General features: G+C 35.5%; 3 protein-coding genes and 2 non-coding genes across 8 annotated transcripts; 3 read left to right on the forward strand and 2 right to left on the reverse strand.

The window, feature by feature from the left end:
• Window positions 1–8: 8 nt before the first annotated feature.
• On the forward strand, window positions 9–92 carry TRNAL-CAA (transfer RNA leucine (anticodon CAA)). Its single transcript has one exon. It is a non-coding gene; the product is annotated as a tRNA-Leu (tRNA).
• Window positions 93–143: 51 nt separating this feature from the next.
• Window positions 144–215, reverse strand: TRNAE-UUC (transfer RNA glutamic acid (anticodon UUC)). The gene has a single exon. It is a non-coding gene; the product is annotated as a tRNA-Glu (tRNA).
• Window positions 216–817: 602 nt separating this feature from the next.
• Window positions 818–4537, reverse strand: LOC118052781 (uncharacterized). Its single transcript, XM_035063829.2, has 5 exons — window positions 4223–4537; window positions 3107–3519; window positions 2381–2412; window positions 1322–2287; window positions 818–1159 (listed from the first exon to the last, which is right to left on the reverse strand). The coding sequence occupies exons 2-4, from the start codon at window positions 3435–3437 to the stop codon at window positions 1337–1339; spliced, it is 1314 nt and encodes a 437-aa protein (XP_034919720.1). The 5' UTR covers window positions 3438–3519; window positions 4223–4537; the 3' UTR covers window positions 818–1159; window positions 1322–1336.
• A 2381-nt stretch (window positions 4538–6918) lies between these two features.
• On the forward strand, window positions 6919–8449 carry LOC140955219 (eukaryotic translation initiation factor 1A-like). 2 transcript variants are annotated; one of them, XM_073407253.1, is made up of 2 exons: window positions 6919–7228; window positions 7644–8449. In XM_073407253.1, the coding sequence occupies exon 2, from the start codon at window positions 7649–7651 to the stop codon at window positions 8120–8122; it is 474 nt and encodes a 157-aa protein (XP_073263354.1). In that variant the 5' UTR covers window positions 6919–7228; window positions 7644–7648; the 3' UTR covers window positions 8123–8449. The 2 variants fall into 2 exon arrangements, with proteins under 2 accessions (XP_073263354.1, XP_073263353.1); XM_073407252.1 differs by having other exon boundaries at window positions 6982–7228; window positions 7638–8449.
• A 1683-nt stretch (window positions 8450–10132) lies between these two features.
• Window positions 10133–12747, forward strand: LOC118052784 (protein TIC 20-I, chloroplastic). Of its 3 annotated transcripts, XM_073407322.1 has the most exons (4): window positions 10146–10265; window positions 10636–10858; window positions 11416–11610; window positions 11844–12747. In XM_073407322.1, exons 3-4 carry the CDS (start codon window positions 11430–11432, stop codon window positions 12479–12481), a joined length of 819 nt encoding a protein of 272 aa, XP_073263423.1. In that variant the 5' UTR covers window positions 10146–10265; window positions 10636–10858; window positions 11416–11429; the 3' UTR covers window positions 12482–12747. The 3 variants fall into 3 exon arrangements, with proteins under 3 accessions (XP_034919724.1, XP_034919725.1, XP_073263423.1); XM_035063833.2 differs by lacking the exon at window positions 10636–10858 and having other exon boundaries at window positions 10133–10265; XM_035063834.2 differs by lacking the exon at window positions 10636–10858 and having other exon boundaries at window positions 10144–10265; window positions 11420–11610.
• The last annotated feature ends 5195 nt before the right edge of the window (window positions 12748–17942 follow it).

Raw genomic sequence — 17942 nt, forward strand, 5'->3', positions numbered from 1 at the left:
CATAGGATGTCAGGATGGCCGAGTGGTCTAAGGCGCCAGACTCAAGTTCTGGTCCTCGTGAGAGGGCGTGGGTTCAAATCCCACTTCTGACATTTTCTCACTTCTTTTTTTCTATATTTTTTCTTTTGAAAAAATGATAAAAATTCCGTTGCCGGGAATCGAACCCGGGTCTCCTGGGTGAAAGCCAGATATCCTAACCGCTGGACGACAACGGATGCTTCTCTGTAACCAGCTCAGTAATCTATAAGACCTAATAAATACTGCATTCATACTGGCTTCTCTTCACATCAACTTCGTCGCGGGCATTCATTGCAATTTAATTAACCTCCGTGAAACAAGATTGGTGCTATATTTTTTAGTAATGATTTGCATGAAGAATTTTCAAACGAAGGGATACACGATAAATAAATTACCAGACAGTCGCGTTAAATTACCACCAATGATTGTATTTGTGTTGCATTATGTAAAAATCATTAATTATATCAAGCATCACTCTCTTTCAACCTTTCAAAAATGGTTTAATAAACCTTGATGATTAGTGTCAAATGAGTAAAATTAATTTATACTCCACTTAATATTAACTATTTCATTCCGAAAAGTAAACTGGGAAGGCACCAAAACTCCTTTTAATTCCATGGATCTTTTCAAAATTGATACCCAAAATCAATGGCCTATCATTTACATTTCGCTGCTGGGAGGCGCATTGCTTTAATGGGTGGTCTCTTAGCCACTTCTGTGCAGCACCGTCGCATAATAGATTCCTCAACTACTGCATTATTAAACCAAAGGCAGACAACAGGGGGAAAGACACCCATCGTGCACGAGAGAGACATTTTCTTAGCATTGATTAATAGAATACAAAAGTGCAGAACATTGTCAAAATTCAGTCCAGCCCATGGATAGCAAAATTAAGGGCTTCAGAGATCAGGCGGATGATTCCTAGACTACGCCTGTAAATGGATTTATCTGAAACCTATTTTCCTCTTTTCTTTTTTTAGAAAACTAAAACTGAAGCGAGGCCGAGAGAGGAGGGACAGATTTTCGATAGGCAAACAAAAAGAGTTAACGGAAAGAATGCGCTCAAGGCCTGAGTTGAATCACAGCCCTCTCCTTCAATCCTACATGATAATCACATCTCCAGCATTTACGGAGAGGAGAACTGGGAAAAAAAGAAGAGATATAAATTATATATATATATATAAAGAAAGAAAAAAAAGGAGAGGCAGAAAACTATACTTGTTAGCAAAGATGGACTATTTTATAAAAAAAAACTTAGGACGTACTAGCATGGCAGCTGAAAAAATGTGTTAAAAATTCTCACCTCAAACTAGTCAAGTCAATCTTTGCCATGCCTTGCCCAAAACCCTTTTTTCTCTGAAAGGGTTCGACTCCACTTAGACCCAAATGTGAAGCGCCGTCTCAAGAATGGCTTCACAGAGGAGCTTGCTACACCAGAACCGGGATCCATCTTTGCAGCTTCTCTGTCTTTCATGGCATTCTTTTGTTGATAAAAATCATCAGAATCGCTATCAAGGTAACTATCAATGACTCGGTTTCTTGATATCTTAAGGCCTTTTGCTTTCCATTCTGCTTCAGTTCTCAATGCTTTTGTGGACATCTTCAAAATTTGCTTCTCTCCTCCCTCACATATTGGGCATGCGGGATCATGCTTGTCAACCTCCAGAGTTGTAGCCTCCAAGCACTCTGCATGGTATACATGCCCACATGGCAGCACAGCAACCACTGGGAGGTCATTGGTGCTGATGATTCTCTGGCTGCTCCACACAGATTTCTCAGTCAAGAACTTTGAGCAAGCTCCACAAGTTTGCAGATCTAAGGAGGGAGAACACGAGAACCTGCTGCTACATCCACTTATTTTTCCAAAGCCAGAGCCAAAGTGCTCACTGTCAAAAGACCACCTCCCTCTTTGTGAAGAGGCTACAAGTTCGGAAAAGGTTCTCATGGACCAACCGTCAGAAGATCCACCATGGGATCCCATTGTTAAGTCATGGCTGCAAGTGGAGAGTACAAATGATGACCTTCCTTCAGACAAAGAACAGTTATTTGGTGATTTTAATCCCAGGATTCTACTATCAGAAACCTGTCTTAATAACCGGTGCCCAGGTGAGCAGCGAGCCCGTCTAGACGGGGTTGAGTTAGGAGGATGCGGATGACCATAGTTTGGTAAAGGATCAGTAGTAGGTGTTGAAAATGATGAATGTACAGAATATGAAATCTTTGGTAATGGCAAGTCTGCAATATCAGGTGATTCCGCCAAGCTCTTCACCTGAAATAAAATTAAAACATTAAGCAATCAGCAGGGATACATAAACAAAAGCATCCTCATACTAATTTTACATCTCTATTGGTTCAAACTCACCTCCATAGGGTGATTGCTTTCCGTGGATAGATCTGCACCAAGAAAATGAAAGTGTTAAAATACACCACCTCAAAGGCAAGCAGGAAAAGAACACAGTCCCAAAAACTGTTATACTTGCAGCAATGCGCGAGAAAAAAGAAGTAAACAAGTAGAGGGAACTCCATCACAGCATCACTATAACTGAAGTCCACTAACAGCAAACAGCAGGTGGATCTGCCAATCCAGGGATGAATTGAAAGTTTTTGTGCCCTACTAGTAAGATATCAATGTACCCAAAAATAGCACAGAGTTTACATGGACTAGAAACCTGATTCCAAAAATCAGCTAAAGAAAATGTCGAGTGCAGGTGCTACAAAGCAATTAGAAGTAAAGAAAATATATAATGAGATTGAAAACCATAAATGTCAGAAATGCATTATGAAGATCAGCAGCTAAAACTTGAATAAGATGCAGATAGATGTGGTCGGGGATGTCTAAATTTTTCACTTTTTTGACATGATCGACTAGCACTGTCAGACTCCTTTTTTTTCTGTGGATTAAGAATTCAAGATCCTATGGATTAGCAAATGAAATAGGTCACTTTTTTTCTGTTCAAATCAAAGTGCACACGTGGATTTCTGGAACAATTTGGCACACAGATTAGAATGGAACTTCAGCTTTGAAAAAGAATTTATTTTCACCTAAATGAAGATCAAACAAAACAAGCACAAAATAGCAAACCTTTACCTGAAGGTTGAGCCATCAGGATCACACCCATTCCTTCATGAACCGGCGATTTCAGAGATATAGGTGTTCCAAAACTCTCAAGCGGGCTTAAACCATCTGAAAGATTACCTCTATCAGAACCTAAAGTCCCCTTCATCTCCACACTAACATCTCTACTGACTCCACATGACATTTGACATGACAAATCCTCAATTTCACCGGCCACACGCCTTCGGTTGTCCCAACGAAAACTCAACGTTGGGGAACATCCGGAATTCCTATGCAATGCTTGACATCCAGTTGTGCTGGGAAAATCTTTATCTCTTGCAGCTACACAACAAGCTGCTCCCATGTTCACAGTATCACAGAGACTATCTAACTCCCCGGAAAAAGCAAACCTTGAATAGAAGCTTAAAGCAGAAAAGCTAGAATTCCTGTTAGAAAAACATGCGCACTTATCATCAAAATCTACTAATCCCAAATCAATTCAAAAGCAGAAATAAATAATCAAATACCAACCTCAAACCATGCCTCTACATGGAGAGTCACGCTACCACAAATCAAAGCCATAGATATTCATTCACAATTCCATAACCCAAAGCATATTAAAACATAAATTTCCAAACAATCAGACATTCAAAATCATACACTAAAAACACATTTCAGCCTTAAAAACACAAAGAATGATTCATTTCTCGTCCATTTCATATAATAAATGTCTCTGAATTAATTAATTACTTAAAGGTCCCTTAAGCAATTCCACACATTACAATATTCAACAAACAGATCAATTTCTGCCTAAATCCGCAAGCTAAACTATTTTTCATCATTATTTCGAAAAAAATCAGGAAACTACTGCTAGTTAACTCACTATTTCCTCGAAATAAATAAACATAACTATCATTTTCAAAATCATAATACACCCAGACACACTGCGCAGGCAAGCGGAGAGCCAGAACATGGAATTTCATGGATTAAAACTATATAAAAAAAAAAACGAAAAAAAAAAACACAGAAAATCCAAAAAAATTAACTCGCTAAATCCGAATCTGAAAAAAACTAGGGTTTATGAACTGTTTTGTTTAACGAACAAAAACCAGCTAATCACAATAAATGATAGAAGGAAGGAATCCTAACCGGAAGTTACCGATGCGGAAAAAGCTTCAACGTATTCTCCTTCACAGTGCCGGTCAGGTGCGAGGGAGAGTGATGAGAGATGGGGAGAAGAACAAGGAGAAAAAAGAAGAGGAATTATAAGATGCTATCTGTTACCTATGTATGAAATTAATTAAAGGCTTGAGACAGTGGTCTTCTGCTTCGTTTGGTTTCCGGCGGGGAAGGAAGAGGCGTTGAATGACAGTGTTAAAGAACGGAAATGATGTGCGAGCAAGTGATGGTGACCGAATTATAGCGAGGTCAGTATGGGGAATTGAGCCACGTATGATGTTTGTTCACTTTTTGGGTGGTGTACTTATGAAGGGTGAAACAGTAAGTATAGATAAAGGGAGACTTTTGTGCTTTTGCTTTCTTCTGTACCACGCGGTGTGCGCACTACGTGTTCTGGTTGCTGTTTGGTATTTTATGAAAAATTGATTTGAAAAAATAATATTTTTAAAAATTATTTTAATATATTACTGTTAAAAAAATTAAAAAATATTATTTTCAATATATTTTTAAAAAAAATATATATTTTTTAAAAAATCATTATTATATTTTTAAATATATCATTGCTTTTCTATTTCCCTTGCCTTTATGGAAAGAAAAGTGTTCCCAGCTTTTCCCATTTAATTTTATTAATAATTAGAAATAACAAAATATAGGGATTGTGATTTGTAATGAGATGTTTAAAAAGAAAACAAGGGGAAAAGAAAAGAAAAAAATACAAAGCAACAAAGGTGGTTTTTGATGTTGTTTTATAAATTTATTAATTTTGATTCAGCAATGAGTTGTATAAATATTTGTTTTCGTAATTATAAAACTAGATATAGAGTTAACTTAGACTAAGTTTCAGATTATGTATCTAATAAAGTTAATTTGAATTAATTTTATTTTTATTTTACAAAAACCAAAATAATATTTTTAAAAAGTATACAAATAATATTTTTTTTATAAAAAAATTAATTGGTTGAGTATTGAGATCTGGCTAGGTTATATTGACAAGTCAAACTTTTTTTTTTTTCAAACTAGTTAATTTTTTTTTTTTATCCTGAATCAATACTCGGTCAATTTCCTTGTCAATCCACGTGCATCTGTCAAGGTTTTGCAGCTGTGCTTGCTTTAAGAAACAATGGCAAGACAATCGATGAGATCTCATCTCCTTCAAATATCAAATAATTGATTAATTCAGCTAATGATGAAGTGAACGTCATCTAAACTTTGAAATCATGCCCCATCATTTCCTCTTCTTTTTTATGAAGCCTTTATTTCCTTTTAAATTTGGAATTATGATGTGATTTTCGGAACTAATATTTTTTCACGAGAAAGAAAAAAAGAAGAGAGAAAAAGGCTACAGTCTAAGGAAATACCAGTCGTTACCATTTTCATGGAGTACATGGTCAAAAACAATCAATGGGTTTGAATCGTTACCATTTTCATAGAGTACATAGTCAAAAAAAAAAAAAAACAAATTATGGGTCAAACCAATCTCCTCATTCCTAGAAGGCTAAAAATTACTTGACTTTCTTGTCCGTGACGTAAGATATAATCTTGTCTATTATACTGGGCTGGATTTGATCTACAAACAAGGGGAGCCCACTAAAATAATTAAATGGGCTTTTTCCTGTCTTAAATGGCTAAAGTCAGCTTCATGGCCCAATAAGATACTAAGGCCTTGGCCCATACAAATCACATATCCTTTCAAGTGGCTCAAATTTCAATTCTAGGTAATTTTATTTTCCAGAATTTAACTCCTGACCTCCCTTTACTAGTTTCGATCGCTCGCTCTTTGTAAACGTAGAAAGAGAACCTATTCCCTGAGGCTCCTTGCTATCGCTTGAAACTTCCTTACTTCTCTCATAAGAAAGGGTGGCCATCTTTAAAGCCACAGCTTCAGAATTGGAGAAGGCAGAGGCCGTCAAAGAGAAGAACTTCTTTCTTTCTTATTAAGAAGACCCAACTTTCCCCCTCTCATCTGCTAAGAGAAGAATCTTCCTAGCCACTGTGTCTGGAGAAACCTCCCAATGATGATCAACCAGCGAGTTGTGAAGCCCACACTCAATAGAACCAAATACTGGATGCATAACCAGTCCCATCCGTGGAAATAATGCCATGCTTGGCATGCCCAGAGCTTATCGAGATTAGGTTTCGGTTCTCTTGAAAAACCATGGGGTTCGAGCTCCATCCTGTGTACTTTCTATTCTATTCCTAACCCTTCCTTCTTGCTTAGCTTCGCAGGAATGCTTTCTTGCTTCCCCAGGTCGAGTCACAGAGAAACTTTCTTTCCGGGGCGAAGGGCTTTAGCGAGCCACTCCTGTCATCTCTTTGACTTTTAAGATCTCTTATCTTCGTTCAAAGAAAAGAGATTTCTATGGTTAACAACGAACTAGGCATAAAACTTTTGTATAAGGATAGCCCATTCTGCATTCTGGTGTGTAGCAAGTAGTGAATTAAGCCAGCTTTCCTTCTCTGACTTTTTCACGAAGTTTAATTTGTTTTTTTATTTGATTTTAAAATTTAATTTTAAAAAATTAAAAAATATTATTTATTTATTTTTAAATATATTTTTTTTTTAAAAAAAAAAAAAAAAGCAATCTCTGCACTCCCAGAACACTGGAAGAGACCTTGCAGCACCGTGAGGCTAGAAGGAAGTCATTAAGAACAATGAACATACCAATTATTAGAGATTGAATTCCTTCTATGGTTCCACGTGAGAAACCAGTACAAATATAAACTACATGTAGAATTGGACTATGAGCTAGAGGTCTTCCGCCTTTCTTTAAAGGTTACGCCACTCACGTCGAGTGGGGCAACCTTTTAGAATGTACTATTTGCCAATTTTTTCTCCAGTGTGCTCGTTTCTAAATAGATATTTTTGCTGAGAAAGAGAGTCAAGGTCAAGAAGAAGCTAAGAAAGAATCCACTGATTGATTTCTTTTTCTCTCTATCAGCTTCTTCGCTCCTCTTTACCTTAGCACCACAGCTCAGGTACGTATCTTCTTTTATCTCCCTTTCTATTTTTCTTAATGCATCCGATCTCATTCAACTAACCCACAAGCGATTTTAGGTCATTTAATTTCTGCTCATTTCCCACTACTATCACGCTCTTGAGTTTAGATTCTTGCTCTTGATTTCCAAATTTTTATTTTTGTTGTTCTCCCGATCTGCCCTTGATTCTATTTTTCGATTGCTGTTTAGTTTTCTTTATTTCATTTTTTCTAGGTCCAATGTTCTTGCCTGGTCCAGTTTTTATTGTGTGTTTTAATAATTTATATAAAAAAAAATCATTTTAAAATAAAGTGATCAGAGATAGGTTTTCAATTTATAGAAATGTTTTTTTTCCTTGCAAATTATCAGATAACTGATTGCGTGTTTGTTATTGGAATGTGGGGAATAGAATCAGAAACCATGCCGAAGAACAAGGGAAAGGGAGGAAAGAATAGGAAGAGAGGAAAGAACGAAGCTGTTGTCGAGAAGCGTGAGCTTATTTTTAAGGAAGAAGGACAGGAGTATGCCCAAGTGCTTCGCATGCTCGGAAATGGTCGTTGCGACGCTATGTGTATTGATGGGACCAAGCGTCTTTGCCACATTCGAGGGAAGATGCACAGGAAGGTCTGGATTGATGCTGGTGATATAATTCTCGTTGGTCTCCGCGACTACCAGGATCACAAGGCTGACGTCATATTGAAGTACTGGACCTATGAAGCCAGGCTTCTGAAGGCCTATGGTGAGCTCCCTGCGAATACACGTATCAATGTAGGTATTGCTGGAGGTTTTGATGAGGAAGACGATGGTGATGCTGCTGCTGCTGCTGGTGATGATGATGATTATATCGAGTTTATGAACGCCGGAACAAGCAGTGCGCGTATAAACTTTATATGAGACGTTAAACTTGCTATAATCCTCATGTAATGCCTTTCTGTATATATCACTTTTAATATTTCTCACGTGTCCTCTTATATATCCTGTGCTGTTTGTGCGGATGCTGGTCTGTATATATATAGAGTGCTTCGTGTTGTGTTTGGCATGTTTTAATGGCTTTTGTAAGAATATATAGGCGAGCTACCCTGTTTGTATCACATTTGGTGATATTTGCATAATGGGTGCAAAATGTGATTGTGTAATTAGGCTGCCTGTCAGCTGCCTTGGTTTTTTGTGCGGATTTTAAGTCTAAATTAATGACAGTAACTTGTTAGTGTTCTGGTTGTATTTACTCTTCCAAGCTTTGTTCGTCAGTGCTTCTGCTGTGTTATTTATCCTCAAGGGAACCGGAAAGGAAAGCATGCTTTGGGAATATTGCATATTTGACGACATGAGCTTCTAGCAGACAGCTATTGGTTTCCAAAATTCTACGTTACGCTTCTCCTTTGCCTCATGCAAATTTGGAATACCCGTGTGTTGCTGATACCAATCCTGTATTTTCTCCTTCAATACAGCCCCTAATTCACTTTCTTTTGTTTCATTGCAACCGAACTAGCACACGTATAAATGTGAGAGCGAGAGTATATTATAACCAAAAGTTTTTTGAAATTTAAAAATATATTTAGATAGCACGGAAGTATTTAGCATTGTTACTCAACATGCTTAACAGGTCAACTTTAAAATTATTAAATTTGATTTTTTATCTAACTTTAAATTTAAAATTAAATCATATTAGAGTTGTTTTAGCATGACATAGTTAACTTGACAAATTTAAAGATAACTTAAATGTTTAGTAAAAAATTTAATTTGATTTTTTTAAAAAAATTAATATAAATTTTATTGAATTTTAAAAAAAAATTTTTTAAAAAATTATTTTTTACCTAATTATATAATAATAAAAATATATTTATGTAAAATTGAATATCAACCAGCTTTATTTTCAACCATGGTAAAAGGACAAACACTAATGAGCTAGGCCAACAAGTCTAGCTTTAATCAAATAGTCAAGGCGTGCCTCCTTTTTTTATCTTAGGAGCAAATAATGAGTTATCCTCTTTTTTTTTTCTCAAAAAAAAAAAAAAAGCCTCGTGAACCAGCGATGTGTCATCCCTTTGCTTTTCAAAAAAAAAAAAAAAAAAACGGATGATAGGTTGTTTATAGTGTTAGGTGTCTTGTGATCCATTGGACACCAACCCAAAATCTACCACCATTATGTTGATTAGAAAATCCCATTTGACAAGTCATTTTCATAAAAAAAAAACTCAAAAATTTGAAAAAAAAAAATAAAAATCTTAATAAATCAGTTATAAACCCTAAAATACCCTCAAATTAAAAACACAAAAATCAACCGAATGGAAAAAATCTAAACTAAACAACTAACTTTTTTTCAAGCAAAATAAATATTTAAAAGCATCACCATTCAACTCCCCTTCTCAAATAGAACTTGTTCTTGTTGACATAAATTTTATCTTTAAAAAGTAGCTAAATCAATAACTTTCTTTTTCCTTGTCTTTTTTCCATATGCTTCTCTCTCCTCTCCTGAATTCAGAAACAAGAAAAAAAAAAGAAGAAGAAGAACTTTTGGACTCAAATGAAGAAGGTAAAAATTCTTAGAGCGAGCGGTCAACACATTTTCTTAGTGTTTTGCATTTCGATACTGGCACTTTAAATTTAATCTTTCCACTCCAATTTGTTACATGAGAATCAAATTAAAAATTTAGATGTTCTGTTAACAATCTAGTTTGTTACACTAAGATGGGCTTGGTCTATATACAAGGACAGCCCACAAAAATAATGGAGCTAGAAAGATACCCAAAACAGCGGAATTGCTAAATACAATTAAATGGGCTTTGGGCCTGTCTTAAATTGCTAAACTCAGCTTAATGGCCCGATACGAGATTAAGGCCTTGGCCCATAAAATTACAGATCCGGTAAAAAGGTTAAATACATATTTACCATCGTTGAACGGCAACCATCAGCAAATAAATAACACTTCAGCTGCTTCACCGAGGATAAGATAGGAAACGATGAAACCAACAAGGGATAGCAGAAAACCCTACTGACGTCACAGCTCCATTTCAAGTGGCTCAAATTTCAATTTAAGGTAAAGGATTTTTCTAGAATTTAACTCCGGACATTGGTTCCGATTGCATGCTTTGAGTAATTTTTAATTTTTGGGGGGGTTACATTTCGTTTGAGCCACTGCTGGAAATGAGAAATAGTCTCTTGTTTCTTAAGCATTTCTCGTTTTTGGTAGGTTAAAAATTTGTAATTTCTCTGTTATTTTCGCTGTACTTTTTTTTTCACTTCAATGTTGTTGCTTTGGTGATGGAGTGGACATGTCTATTGATTGGAATGAGGACTCTTGATTAGCGTCAAGTGGATTTAATTAATCGGTCCGAATGCGTTTTGTGGTTATAGTTTGAAGTGTTCTCTATCTGTTTGATAAAATGACAATGTGCTATGCATCCAAGGCTTCAATCTAGGAGGCTGTGGTATAGCTGAAAGATTTTGTTGGATGATGGAACATTTGGATTCGCTCTCCAGCAGAGTGCTTTCCGATCTTTATGCATGTCACCGCTCCACTGGAAACACCCTCTGCCCCTACTGTACTCCGGCCTGCTGCTCGCTGATTTTTATTTGCAACTTGATTCAGATTTTTGGTTTTGGTTGCTGAAGCATGCAATAAAGGAAAATGTATGGAATTTCTTTCGTGATTGCTCTTTTGCATTCTAGAGTCAATTATCTGGTTTCTTAATATGAGCATTGGATCCAAACTCTCGGAATTGGTCTCTGGTGCTAGCATCTTTCTTGTTTTTGGGTTATTTTTTTTATATGTTTGTTTCGTGAATGGGTGGGTGGGTTAAGATGATTGTTCTGATTTATTCAGGTAAGGGAAGGTTGATCTTGTCAAAGGTTAAATACTTCTTTTACATGTGTTTTGATGAGTGGATGATGTGGGCAACTTTTTAGAAAGGGGAAGATTGACGTTATTGGACACTGAGAGATATAAGTTTTGCTTTATACTGCTTATCATTCATCATTTTTATGGCTATAAATGTTCTCGATCATTGTTTCAAACTAATGGATGATGCTTTCTCAATTACAACATTATATTTTGTAGCTGGAGGATTCTGAAAATTGGAGGATTTATATGTATTTTGTCACCCAGCTTTCATTGTTATGTTTGATAGTGGAGTGTATGGATGACATTTTTTTTTATGCTTCTAAGTTCTTGTCCCTGCTGTCTCCAGTCAGGTACCTGGCAATGATTCTAAATGGGTGTGCCATGCCTTCCGGGTCTGCTTTTAGTAACACTAGAACATGTAAAACAATGGCTGGTATCATGGTTTCTGCCCATATTCCTTGTACAACTGCAAGGGCTGCATTGTTGAGCAGCAGGGCTTCATTGGAACGACATTTGGAGTCTAAATCCTGGTCATCTAGAGGTAGTTTTATGTATCCTCTGTCAATTTCTTTTGTCATGTGTTTTTTGGAGTAAAGTGAAAGGGGCACAACAGTTGGGTTTTGTGAAGGCAACAATGTATGGTAACTTTTGATAAGTAGGCATATGAGAAATCTCACCCTAACTAAATAAGTTTTCAACTCACCTCTGCTCACTTTGATTCCATCTCAAAACTTTTGTTGTATTTGTACTGATTTTGTATTTTTTTTATGGTAGGTTTGCTTTCCTTGCACCTTTCGGCTGCATCAACACCACTCTTAAGTGGAGATTATTGTGGATTTTCACTCTATATTCCCACATTTCGTCGGCAGCGTAGATCCTATTCATGTCCTCGAGCATCAAAAGATGTCCCATACAGTTTTCGCTTTCCTCCAATGACCAAGAAGCCAGGATGGTGGTGGAGGACTTTAGCATGCCTGCCCTATTTGATGCCTCTTCATGAAACATGGATGTATGCTGAGACGGCATATCATCTACATCCCTTCCTTGAAGACTTTGAATTCTTGACCTACCCATTCCTTGGAGCCATTGGGAGGTTACCAAGCTGGTTCTTGATGGCATATTTCTTTGTTGCATATCTTGGAGTAGTAAGAAGAAAGGAGTGGCCTCACTTTTTCAGATTTCATGTGGTAATGGGCATGCTATTGGAGATTGCTCTCCAGGTGATAGGTACTGTGAGCCGATGGATGCCGCTTGCTGTTTATTGGGGTAAATTGGGCATGCATTTCTGGACAGCCGTGGCATTTGCTTATCTTTTTACAGTCCTAGAGTGCATACGGTGTGCTCTTGCTGGCATGTACGCTGATGTCCCTTTTGCCTGTGATGCGGCATACATTCAAATCCCATACGATTAATCCAGAAAAGCAAGAGAACAAAAATTTGTGTTCGCTTCCCCCCTTGTGTTTCTCTTTATTTACCCCTTGTTTTGAACCAGAAGCGTTTTGAGCAGATATAGATCAGTTTATATGAGACAGCCTTGTGTAAATGTTGTGGTCTCATTACTTGTTTTTGTGCTAGAGCAGGATTCTCAGACAGATGGTTGTCACCCGTTGATGCTGTTAGTTGTGTTGTGTGAATTTATTATTTGAATCTTGAATGGTAATAGCATCTTCCTCACTCATCCTGATCCTACTACTTGAATTGCTGCCTGTGGAATTGCGCGGTGGTCATAGCGACCGTGGAATGCTGGTAGCTTGATATGAGTAAAAAATGTGTTACCCAGATCCTTCTCAAACACTGTCTTGCTGGCACTGTACTTCCATTTCACGTGTCCGCATCCGGAGATTCATTTCAGGACAGGGAACTTCTGTCTTGCTGGCATTCTGCTCACATTTCATGCCCCCCCAACTAAAAAAAAAAAAAAAAACCAGAGAGATTAGCATGACTAAGGCCATCGACGATTGTCAGTATAACGCTTATCCTGCAACCAAGCTCAATCGTTTTCCCGTCTTTATACACCGTCCGGGAATTTTTTTTATAGCTGGGCCAATCCACCCTACCGCATTGATTTAATCTCGCCCACTTTTTTCATGAAAATTGATTTGATATCATCTGATCTGTAAAAGCAGCTCTGGCAAGACTTTTAAAATTAAAAACTGCCACTCCAAGCTGGGAAGTCTCTTTGGCTGATGCCTCATTGCTTAACCCTAACAATCAGAGGTTGCACGGAGGATATTAGTGACTTCAATTTGGTGACCACCTGCGTCAAATTGATAGAATAAGTCAAATTCCCATTCCTAGGAGTAAGAACCATAGTGAGAACAGAGAAAAACATACCTTGTTATTATTATTATTATTTTATTTAACAATTCACTAAAACTTGTGGGGAAATTACTGTATCAATGAACAGTACTTTCCATGTGTTTTGGTATGGCCCAAAAAAGCTTTTTTTTTTTCTTTGATTTTTTCAATCAATATTTTTCTTTGATTTTATATTTTAAAATTAGATTTAATTTTTATTGTATTACTCCATTCTCATTATACAGATTATGAGTTTGACATGTTAATCTGGTTGGTTTTGGTTTTTTTTTTTAAATAATCTTTTAATATTAGATTAATTGTGAATTAGTTTTATTAGTTTGTTTTATTTGCTTTATTATGATCTCATAACCCGAGAATAGTGCTAACGGGTTAACCCGGGTTGAGTGTTTTTTTTTTTGCAATTTTATCATTTAATGTTGAGTTGATTGAAAATTAAGTTTCATAATTTGTTTTGATTTTTTTTTCTACAAGGATATTCTGATCTCATGATCAGAGTCGTGGGTTTTATATTTATCCCCAATTAAATTAAGTTTTTTTATATATTTTTTATTTTTATGAGGCTATTTTGGTCTCATGATCTAGGTTATGAATTTGGTGAATTGACATGAGTTATTTTTTATGTTATTTTTAATTGATTTTATTTTTTAATCTCATCTTCTGGTATTGAATTCATTGAAAATTAAGCTTCGTATTTTATTACGATTTTTTTTCTATAGGGTTATTTTGGTATTATGATCCAAGTCATAAGTTTAATAGGTTAAACCAAATTGTTTTTTTCATTTTTTAATTTCATCATTCAATATTGAATTGATTGGAAATTATACTTTATAATTTGTTTTCTATGGGGTTATTATAGCCTTACAATCTAAATTATAGATTTGACATATTAATCTAAATTTATTCAAATAAATCCAATATATTATTATTTTAATATTATCAAAAAGATGTAATTTTGAGTTTTTTTAATTAAATTATACAATTTACAGGTCATTTGAATTGTTTTTTAATCCAGGTTATATCAAGTTAACGTCACACTATTTAATTTTTTTTCTCCACTAAGAAAACAATAACAATATCTGATTTTTATATATATATTTTTAAGAAAATCTTACCTGGCCTCCATCATAGCACCAGTCAATGATGGAATACAAGGTAAATCTTTCGGCCTAATCATCCGTTTGTCCCAGAAAACGCAAACCTGGGTTTTGGGCCCTCTCACTTTGCTTAAATCCCAACCATAGACTGATATAATTCAATACACCATTGGATTAGCCCATATACATCATAACTTAGGTTGCGTTTATTGAAGTGGTCGAGCTGAGCTTTTTAATTTTTTTATGATTTTAAATTATTTATAAAAAAATAAATTTTAAAAAATAAAAAATATATTATTTTAATCCATACTAAAAACACTTTTAAAAAAAACCACAACTATAATAAAGAAAATATTTTCTAGTACATGTGGCAACAGCAGTAAGTATTAATTGTGTCTTGAAATGAATATTTCTCTCCCATGGAAAAATAAAAATATACTTTTTATTATTTTTCGTCTGAATCTACAAGATTTTTTTACATCCGTCCACCATGCCACGCGAAGGCAAAACTAAATTTCCTCTGACCCGAACAAAAAGACAGTTTTGTCCGGGTCAATGTGGAACCAAATTCAAAAGCATTTTGCATGATTGGATCATACACATCATGCTCATTCTCAGGCGTCACATCTTGTAATAAGAGTGAACTAAGCCACCAAACCAAACAGGAAGTGCAAGTGGCAAATCTCATTGTCCAATAATTCAAGAGATTATGTCCAACTCAAGCAATGTTCTTCGGCAAGGGAACCCAACTTGGGTGTCTCTGATTTGAGATGACGACTCATAACCTACTATTATTTGGATCGATTAGCATGGTTTTTCTTTGCACTCAAATCATTTTGGCTATTTTATTACATTTATACGTGCATGTCATTGTAGTCTCCCATCATCCTGCGGGCCATTTTATAGACCACAAGCTTAGTTAAATATTTATTGAAGTGTTTGGCGGAGCCAGTCGTTCGTCCTTGGCATGTCCACAGTTGGAAAGAGCGAGGAAATTATGTTACGCATTGCCACAATTTTACTGGTTCAAGGGCGTGCTTCAAGTAGTCTATATGTGCTAGTTTTAGATGCGCTGAGAATTTTACTTTGTTAATTTTGCTTGTTACTTGTCAAGATTAATCGGTATTCCTATATATAAAAAAATGAGATTAATCGAAATTGATTTGTTTAAAGTAAGCCAATAACATTTTAATAGCAAATTATTTTACTTTCCAATTAAAATGGGATACTCGACTCAAGAGCCGAGTTATGAGTTGATTAAAAACTTGTTTAAAATTATAGTAGTGATAACGATTTAAAATGTGTTTTTTTAGAAATATATTAAAATAAATTTTTTTATTCTTTTAAAATTATTAAAAATTATTTTTGATATCAGCATATCAAAACAATCTAAAAATATAAAAATATTATTTCAAACAAAAAAAATTGAAAAGTTTTTGGAACGTAATTTGCATCGTGTTCCCGAACATGCCCTAAATTAACATGGGTTAAAATTTCAACTATAGTTAATCACTGTAGTTAATTTTGGGTGCATTTGTTGCACATTATTATTCTGGATATAAACATTAAAGAAAAACAATATATTTCGACTTTCGCGTATTGATGGCCTAAAACATCGTGAAAGAAGCTAATTGGTTTCGCTACTGCCTAAACAGCACTCTAACTATTAAAAAAAACTGTGTATCAGTCTCTTGTAACTTTTGGTCACAACATAAAGCCATTTAAAAGTACAGCCTCGACACTAAACTAAGGCATGGAAAACGACATCAATCACTCATAATTAATGAGGGCAGGCTTTTAGATTAGTGGCTTTCCACATGCTTAATCACCTTTCTCCTAATTATAATTTTTGTCATTTTCTAAGCTTTCTTTACCCATCATGCAATCAAAGAGCCAAACATAGAAAGGCATCCTCTGCTTCCTCTTTTTTTTCTTCTTTTTTCTTTTTTAGAAAAATCCCTCCCCTCCTCCCCTCCTCCAATACAAAATCATCTGCGTACCTACGTTCAACCACTTCATTGACCCATTTTTAAGAATTGCTTGGGTATTGTCTTGACCTCGATTTTTGCATGATTTGTTCTTTTTGCGCAGGAAAATAAAAACAAAAATCTGAATTGAAGCATGTTTTTGTCATTTAAACTAAGTATCCGTACTGGGTTCTGAGGATGCACATGAAGTGCACTCTCGGTTTTCTGATGAAAAACATTTTTACTCGGAAACAGCGTATTTCTAAACGGAATCTAAATAAAATGCTTCTCTTTCATGTGCAATTTACTTTCTGCATCGCCTGAGACAAAATATATAGAATATAAAATCCAGGTGCTGCAGAAAACTTAAGTAGAAAGATCAAAAGCTGATTTCTTACTCATAGAACTCAGCTTTGGGTCAAGTACGGTGGGGCTTGAGTGTTTATAGATTCTTGCGCATCAATGCATTTATCTCCTCATTACAACATAAAATCCAGATAAGCACTGCAATTACATCTCAACAATCGCAGGGAAGACTTATGACATGAACTGATTAAAGGGATATGCCAGCGTACTAAGCTAGACTTGAATAATGGTTGCCGGTCAGCGTTAAGCAACCACATTACAAGGGTTAATGTTTTATTTTATATTTTCTCCAGATCAATTTCTTTGTATTATAATCTGTATTTTTATTGTAAGCTAAGAATTTCTGTGGCTGCGACAAGCCGTGCTTTAAAAAAAATCTCAAAATAATACCGGATTGGTTGAATGTGCTTACAGTGGCTTTGACACCCCACCAGCTTTTTCACACTATCCATGGCTGCTGGTGGCTAAATTTGGTATGCACTGTCATGTTTTCCTCTTTATTCATGATTTGGCAGTGATGCGAGCAGCCCACTATTCATATCCTTCTACTTTTGCATGCAGCAGAAAATCTTGGGTTCGTTTGTCGACTTTATACAAAAAAAAAAAAGGAAGAAGAGAGAAGAGAAAGGATGGTGCTATTATTGAAGATTTTCTCAAGTTTTCATGAAGCCCTCTCCAATTTTATACAATTTAATTAATTAAAAAAATAAATCAATTTTATTTTGATGGAATATATGTGTGCTACAGCAAAATATCTCTACATCAACAATATATATTAAATTGGTAGCTGGAAATTTGGAGTTCAAACATGCAATCATATGTCAAACCCTTAATCGAAATACATCGAATCAAAGTGAAATAATTGACGATAAATCTCTTAATTAACAAGAAAGGTGAGGAGATCCATGACGCGGCTTATTCCTTTTTATTTCTTTCTCCTTGCAGTTTTGTCTGTCATTGATAATTTATTCTAACTTCAACGTTTTAGCGGCTCTGAAATTGTTATGGGGGTTGTTTGGTTGTGGAGACAGGATTTTGCTGGTGTCTTGTTTAAAATTATTGGAATGTGATCTCATGCAGCCTCCCTTATTCTAATCGACCACGTATAAAATTCGTTTTGATTTTTC

This window comes from Populus alba, chromosome 2 (genome assembly GCF_005239225.2).
Source record: "Populus alba chromosome 2, ASM523922v2, whole genome shotgun sequence".
NCBI lineage: Eukaryota > Viridiplantae > Streptophyta > Magnoliopsida > Malpighiales > Salicaceae > Populus > Populus alba.

What these genes read in the sequence shown, in the direction of transcription:
- LOC118052784 (XM_035063833.2), top strand. Translation starts at nt 11,430, where the DNA reads ATGATTCTAAATGGGTGTGCCATGCCTTCCGGGTCTGCTTTTAGTAAC. An exon ending in TAAATCCTGGTCATCTAGAG is followed by an intron (nt 11,611 to 11,843) that starts GTAGTTTTATGT and finishes TTTTTATGGTAG; the next exon opens with GTTTGCTTTCCTTGCACCTT.
- LOC140955219 (XM_073407253.1), top strand. Translation starts at nt 7,649, where the DNA reads ATGCCGAAGAACAAGGGAAAGGGAGGAAAGAATAGGAAGAGAGGAAAG.
- LOC118052781 (XM_035063829.2), bottom strand. Translation starts at nt 3,437, where the DNA reads ATGGGAGCAGCTTGTTGTGTAGCTGCAAGAGATAAAGATTTTCCCAGC. An exon ending in CCTGATGGCTCAACCTTCAG is followed by an intron (nt 2,413 to 3,106) that starts GTAAAGGTTTGC and finishes TTCTTGGTGCAG; the next exon opens with ATCTATCCACGGAAAGCAAT. An exon ending in AAAGCAATCACCCTATGGAG is followed by an intron (nt 2,288 to 2,380) that starts GTGAGTTTGAAC and finishes ATTTTATTTCAG; the next exon opens with GTGAAGAGCTTGGCGGAATC.